The sequence below is a fragment of the Cupressus sempervirens genome, chromosome 10, assembly GCF_028749045.1.
Source record: "Cupressus sempervirens isolate cs-2001-9-10 chromosome 10, ASM2874904v1, whole genome shotgun sequence".
In the NCBI taxonomy this organism is placed as follows: Eukaryota; Viridiplantae; Streptophyta; class Pinopsida; order Cupressales; family Cupressaceae; genus Cupressus; species Cupressus sempervirens.
In genome coordinates, this window is record NC_143127.1 from 618,246,705 (window position 1) to 618,253,981 (window position 7,277).

The following is a 7,277-nucleotide window of genomic DNA, read 5'->3' on the forward strand; positions in this document are numbered from 1 at the left end:
AGATTATAACCTCAACGTTGATTGGAGCTCAGATCAATGTGCGAGATTTAAAGTTATATTTACATGAACCTAAGTAAGCAGGTTATGTTCCAAATGCATCTGACGGTTCCTGTTTCACCGTAAGAAATTGATGTGCAATCTTTATTTATCACGGCATCATGGGAGCCGTAGATTTCCATTTAACCACAAAGTTGTGGGCCCAATCTAGCAAATCATACTGACCATCCAACAAAGCTTAGATCAATGACTCCGAATGAATTTCGGGTCGATTTTGGGCAACAACCATCTATTCACAAAGTCTCCAAAAAGATGACATGTGGCATACTTGATGTAACATCTTTTATGACAAGGAACCGTGGATCTAAGTTTATTCATAAGGGTGGGCCCACCGAAGTACAGTTACACACTGTCCGATCAACAAAGATCGAATGGCCATAATTGTGTTTCAGGCCTAAATGTTGAAAGGACAAAAGAGTTTTCTAGAAAGTCTCCAGAATGATGACACTTGTCCACACTCAAATCCATCTAGAGCCAATTTAGATTATAAAGGCAAAGAGATTGCGTGATCGTGGTCATAGATTTTGAGGAAATCAATGGTAGTCACAAAGTAGTTGAAAAGATGATGACATCAAAGAAGGTGCCACGTGGTGATCTCTGGATGTAATCGTGAGTTTGTAATGCGAAAATGAGGAAGTAACGTTGTTACGCCTGAGCGTATGATTGGGAGAATCGTAAGTTCGGGGAGTCAAAAATCTCACCATTGCGAACTTACGATGAAGGATTATGTGGGTCTCGTTCGAGTGGGATAGACCAATCAAATGGTGACATGTGCCACAAGAGGTTGACCAGGTTTGACCTGGATGTAAAAATAGAGGGAAAAATGCTTTTTCATGGCCAAGGGCCTGATTTTTCAAATCAACACCAAAGGGGCCATTTTTATCCAAAATATGGAGTGCACTATACCATTGGAAAGGGCAGAAGACAAACTTTCCAAATTCGCAGTTAGAATGTGTGCAGGTTCAACCTAGCAGAAGTTATAAACAGATTTGTGAAAGTGGGGCATTCTCAGCAAACCAAATGTTTTTCATCATTGAGATTCAGATTCAGTTAGAGAGCAGATAAGGGAGTTTGTTGGCTCCAAATTTGGGGGAATATGTTCCTAAGAGTGTTATTTTGCCTTCAAAGCCATTTGCCGGGTGTTTTGGCCCTTGTTTTAGTATCAGATCTGACATCTTTTGCAGTTAGTGATTCCATCACTTTGAAAATATTTCAAGCATCCTTCAATAGCAATGATGAAGATTTGATTTTCAGCTATAGGAAGAGAGTAGAGAGAAGTTTTACATCAGCAGATGGAGGTTTTTCAAGTGGACAAATGGCAGTAGCATAGTAGAGCCAAGATTACTTTCATTCTATTTATTCTCTTCTCTTCTCTTCTTTCTTTCTTTCTGAAGGGGGTTCTAGGTTCTTGGATAGTTTTTTCCATATTTGTGATACCACCTAGTTGGTTTCCAAGTTTCTAAGCAAGTTCTCAACTGGGTTTCCACCATTCTTCAGCATTTCTCTCTATATTTGAACAACATTAATGAAGTATAATGTACAATTCTGATCTATTCAGCTATTTTATGAGTTATTTCATACATCCTTTATGTATTTGTTTCAAAAAAAATGCAGAAATTCAGTTTTGTCTTCAGTCTAATTCTTGTCTCCTATCTGTGTTGTATATAATGTTTTGTGGTTTCTGAACAAAGAGCTTAAACCCAGTTGCAACTTGTTAAAGTTGTATGTCTTAATATGTTTTGTTGTTGGAACAAAGAGCCAAGTAAATGCTTGATATATTTGACAGGGTTGTAGATTTCACAGAAGGATAGATCGAGTATGAGGTTCACTCTTGATGCTGCTGTCTGATTCACATAGTGATAGGATAGATCTGGGGTCTTGATATATGAGATGTATCAATGATATCCAAGGATGTGTGTTAGTGATTTGTGGAATTGCCCAATAGACAAGGCATTGATCAGCTATAGGATCTATATGTTTGTTGTTCATACTTTGGTTTTGCTAATAATCAACACATTAATCAAAGTCTTTTCCCTTTTATGTTGAAGAGCTGAAAGGATTTACCCTCACTTAACTTATCAAGTTCATAGGTCATGTCATTAGCTATTTCATGTCTATGTTGTTTGCATAAGCATAGAAGAATTGGGGTTTCAATCTGCTTTATCCAAATTCAGATATATGTTTCAGGAACTGGTACCATATGAAAGAATCTAAGGTTCACCTGCCTAGGTTTTGCAGAGCCTAAAGTAGGACTATAGCCTTATGGTTGGCTCCAGTGTCTAAATAGGTATGTTGAACATAGAAATTAGCTACCCCTAGATGTATTCTGTTCTCGTCATTGGGTTTTTGAAACTTGACGTTTTAAAACACCAACACTATGGAAGATTAAAAAATAAGAACATATGAAGTTCTGAGAAGAAGAATAGAATACAGATTTGGTAAAGGAATCACAAATTTAATGATGGGCTGCAGCCTATGAAATTCATAAGAGATTATCATATAAGTAAGCAATTTGTCGTGGTTATCTCCTGTAAAAGCTTTCATGTAAATATCATGTGTTAATTGTGTTTTTCTCATGTGAATGGTTATTGATATTCAGTAAATGATGTTTTTATTACTGATCAAGTTTTAATTATGGTATTAAGTTTTTAAAAAGTAAAGATTATCATTAGAGTAATTCACCACCCACCCAAATATAACCACATGCTCATCAACAATGGAATTTGCAGTCCCTTATCCAAAGGTAAGAAATGGGACCCCTATTTCATGCATCTCTACAATTTGGTTGATGGTGACACAAGATAGAAAGGATTTGTGGGGTGCATTTCAGCTCTAAATGGTACAGAAGCATGAAACATCAACCTAAATAGGAAATATCAAGGTTTTAAATTAAGACCAGTTGGCAGTCAACAGAAAATAGCATGATTTAGGCAAGAGCCTATAACACAACGGTAACTTGTGAGCCTCTCAACGGAGAGGTCTTGGGTTCGAATCCACTCAAGTTTAGCACAAGATAATTAATCTCAAACAAATAATAATAATGAATTTAGGCTTCAGCCCATTACCTATCAAAAAAAAAAATAGCATGATTTAAAGTAATTCGATTTGCATCACAATATGTTCATGAAACACCTCTTGGTTTCTCGTAATCATTGGGATGCTAGAGGTGACAAGTGCCTTCATACTATTGTCTCTTGCAGGTGGAGTTCTATAATACATCACTAAAAGGGAAGAAATTATCCACAGCAGTGGATATTCCTTAACTATTGTTCTGCTGGCAGTAAATTAGGCACGTTGAATTCAGAGATGTCAGCAGCAAGTTGAGTGAAGTGCTAGATCAGGTGACAGTAATTGGTCTTCAGACCTGACCTTGGGGTGAGTGGTTGGGGGATTTTATGGGCCTTTTCTTTTGCTCACTTTTCACTCTATATTTGATTTGCTCATGTTGTTGAGCATTGTACAGTTCTTATCTACTCTTCTGTTTTTTGGTCATTTCCTCTGCTGGGTGTGGCTGTTGTTTCATTATGCTCTACTTGTTCGGTGAATACAACTGCTATATTCTTGCAATCATTTTTTTGCAGCTTTATGGGCAAGGACATTAAAAAAACCTCCTTATTTAATTAATGAAAAATGTGATAAGATTTATAGAGTATTCAAGTTGCATGTTATAGCATCAAACAAGAAAGGAAAAATCCACTATAATATATTTTTATAAGATTGACTTTATAATCTAGAAAATCGGTTAAATTATGAAACATATAAATGATATAATCATATAAATATCCTCCAAGAGCAAGAATTTAGAACTTTTTCAAATATCCTCCAAGAGTGAGAATTTAGAACTTTATGGAGATACCACATCAAAGTCTTCCGTTGATAAGACCACCGCATTACAATGTCTTCGTTCTGCTTCACGTCCAATGCGTTCTGCAACATCTTCAGCATTCCCAGTTTGGGAAGCATAAAGTATCAATAGCTTGGACTTGTCTTCCATTTCTATCCAAAAAACACAATAACTTAGCTTAATGATGCGATGAATTTCATATGTTGCAATAGACATGAAACGCAATGGATTTTCAATTTTGCCAAAGCCAACTAAAAAGTCATGAACCTGGATTGTACAGGCTGAAATTCAACACTAATTTTTGTACTCAAAAGGAAAACCATAAATGCCACCTCTGCATTAAAGGAGCAATAGGTTGAAAATTAGTTGATTCAAGCTGATGTTCCCCTCTACTCTGCTGCCAGCTTAAAACTGCATGCATGTCCAATATGGAGTAACTCAATCTCAAAATTAACAGGTTACAAAAAAAATTGAATTCATTTTATAATCGAACAACAAATGATAATGTGCCACAAAATAAACCCTTTGTAGAGCCTATTTATGAAAATTGTGACTTGATATGTAGAATTAACTTACAACAAATAAGCTTAAGTAAAGAGGATACCTATCTTATCAATGAAATACATTAGAAATATTAAATTCCAGCTGCCCATAAATGTTCTAGACAAAATATTCACCAGATATATTGTGTTTCGAAAAAATTCTTTCAAATGTTCAGTAGATACTCTTCCTTGTGCAAGGAGGAAACAAGTAATTCTTTTGTAGCTTCCACGCTAATAAATTAAATTATTCAAGCATAGTACAATATCCTCCTAGTTTTGCCCCAAACAAACCACAGTTTTTGACGCCTGACAGAATAGAGAGAGAGAGATAAATAATACATGTATAAATGTAAATCTCAACAATACTTACTGGTAAAAAAATATTGAAAACAATAGCAGAATTAGATAAAATTGGTTGCACAAGCTTCCCTCTCATTGGAAATTCAGCCCCCAAAAATTTCCAGCATTTTTGTTTTATTGGCAAGTACCAGCAGCAAATTAAAATTTTGCTATCCAACAATGCCAGACGCTAGTAGTTGTACAGGTGAAATTGAGTATCCTATGATTAATAAACTTAAACTTAAACTCAGTTCACATGATAGAAGAGTCTAATTTCATTATGTGCCTCTAAAAAGATTTCTATAATTTCTCTATTATTGCGGGGTGATCATAGCAAAGTTGAAATAAATCAAAGTCAGTAAAATTGAGTGATGACATTAAATCAAAGGTTGCTTGATGGTGCAGAATTTATTGCTGCAGTCAAATTTTCAACTCCATATTATAATGCTTTCTTATTGCATAACATACATAAGATTCTATACCACTTAAATGCTTCCAAAACTAATTTAAATCTTTCATAAAACAGTGAAATTCATACAAAACCATTGCCTCTCCTAACATATTTTAAGCTGTGAATCTTAAATTTCATGCATCGAGGCCTCCCAAAGCCAGCTAAAACATTTATTTCAAAACTATATTTATATATAGACTTACATCTCCTTAGATCCTTCAACTATAAATTAGAGCTTGCTCATCCAAAGCCTCCGCAGAAAAAACTTAAGTAAAAAGGTTAAAAACTATCTCATATTGAATAGGGAAAAAATGGAAGGATTGGCCCCATGATTTTGACAGAGATAAATTGCGAGTCAAGCAAATATTTAGAAAGATAAAAGCCCTTCAAACGTGAGGTGAAGAGATCGGCTTATGTTGAACAAGGCCAGGTGAAGAGACGTTTCGGTTTAAAAGGCACTTGACCAATTTTCAACCAAGAATGTGTAGCTCGAGAATAGTCTTCCAAAAGTAAATTATTTTTATGAATCACAAGTTTTGGTTAAGATCTTGATGTATGATGCTATCACCCATAGAGGATTTAAAGGTCCTTCAAGATCCTTTTACACAAGCAGTTCATGAGAGAGGTATCATTTGTTTCTAGATTATAAAAGATGGCATATGGAGATTTGAAGAAGATTCTTTAATAGAATAGACGTAGGATGGGCTCACCTCGAATCAATATGTGGATATTGGCATAGCCATAGCCAAGAAAATTCTAGAATGGAATATTGAAGTCCATTAAACGATAAGCCATTGTAATTTGGAATCTATGGCGAAAAAGGAACTCCAGACTTAGGTGAGGAAAATCTTGTAAAAAGGATATGGAGATGATAAAGAATTTAATGTAAATATATGATTAATTCTTAGAAGCCCAAATCAAATAAGCCATATAAAGAAGATATCAACGGAATAGTTTTAAATGAAATAATACAGAACAAACAATGATCCCACACAGTTCCCAAAAAAATCCTCACTGAAACCAGACAAGTGACTTACCATTGGATTCTACACAAATTGTGTTGTGCTGCCAACGACTCCAACAGTTTGCGGGAATAAAATTACGACACCCTCTCAAAGCCGATTTTTTTAAAAAGGAGACGAACCAAAACCAATCTCCCTACAAGGTTTTAGAGCTATCACATTCTTGAGCTCGAGACAAGATTTTCGGAGCCATTTAGAAAAACAATTTATTAACGAGTTCAGATTTGTTATCAGGCATGAGGCGAGAAGTGTTTCAATTGGCTGAATGTTGTTTTTCTTAGACAGCTAACTTCCCGAGAGAAAGCTGCTACAAAATATGTAGCCCGCTGACAAACAATATTTGTGAGACAACAAACAGGTACAGCGTATACCTGAAGCCTATAAACCCAGCATATAAGAGAGCTTATGCGTTAAAAATCATTTTAAAAATGTAAATGCAAGTAAATTCATATTTTTTATTTTTTTTAAATCATAGAATAGAAATTAAAATTTGCTCGAATGAAATAAAAATTCATATTTTTTTTCTATTTTTCAAAAATGTAAATTTCATTTATCTATCTCCAATTTTTTTAATCTCAGTTTTTTATTTTTAACAAAATATTAATATTTCTCATATAATTGTAGCTAAATAACTAATTTTTTATAATCATTTTAATAAAAATATATATCTAATATTTTTCATATGGTTGTAACTAAATAATTAATTAGTAAATTCATATTTTTCTATTTTTTATTTTTAAAAAATCATAAAATAGAAATTAAAATTTGCTCGAATGAAATACAAATTCATTTTTTTTTCTATTTTTCAAAAATGTAAATTTCATTTATCTATCTTCAAATTTTTTAATCTCACTTCTTTATTTTTAGCAAAATATTAATATTTCTCATATAATTGTAGCTAAATAACTAATTTTTTAAAATCATTTTAATAATATTATATATCTAATATTTTTCATATGGTTGTAACTAAATAATTAATTTTGATAGTTATTTTAATAAAAATATATAGAATGAACTAACAC

The 7,277-nt window shown here is 33.6% G+C and overlaps 1 protein-coding gene across 4 annotated transcripts in view; it reads right to left on the minus strand.

Moving 5' to 3' along the window:
* The window catches only part of LOC149535359 (Flavodoxin family protein), a 215,697-nt gene extending 209,090 nt beyond the window's left edge, over nucleotides 1-6,607 (minus strand). For 2 of the 4 annotated variants that reach the window (XM_089806790.1, XM_089806788.1), the window contains exons 1-3: nucleotides 6,271-6,607; nucleotides 4,234-4,312; nucleotides 3,914-4,053 (exon numbers count right to left, since the gene is read on the minus strand). In XM_089806790.1, the coding sequence (XP_089662916.1) occupies nucleotides 3,914-4,051 (138 nt within the window). In that variant the 5' untranslated portion in view covers nucleotides 4,052-4,053; nucleotides 4,234-4,312; nucleotides 6,271-6,607. Of the gene's footprint in view, nucleotides 1-3,913; nucleotides 4,054-4,168; nucleotides 4,313-6,270 lie in introns of all 4 variants that reach the window. The other 2 variants (XM_089806791.1, XM_089806789.1) reach the window with 1 other exon arrangement.
* Nucleotides 6,608-7,277: the final 670 nt, after the last annotated feature.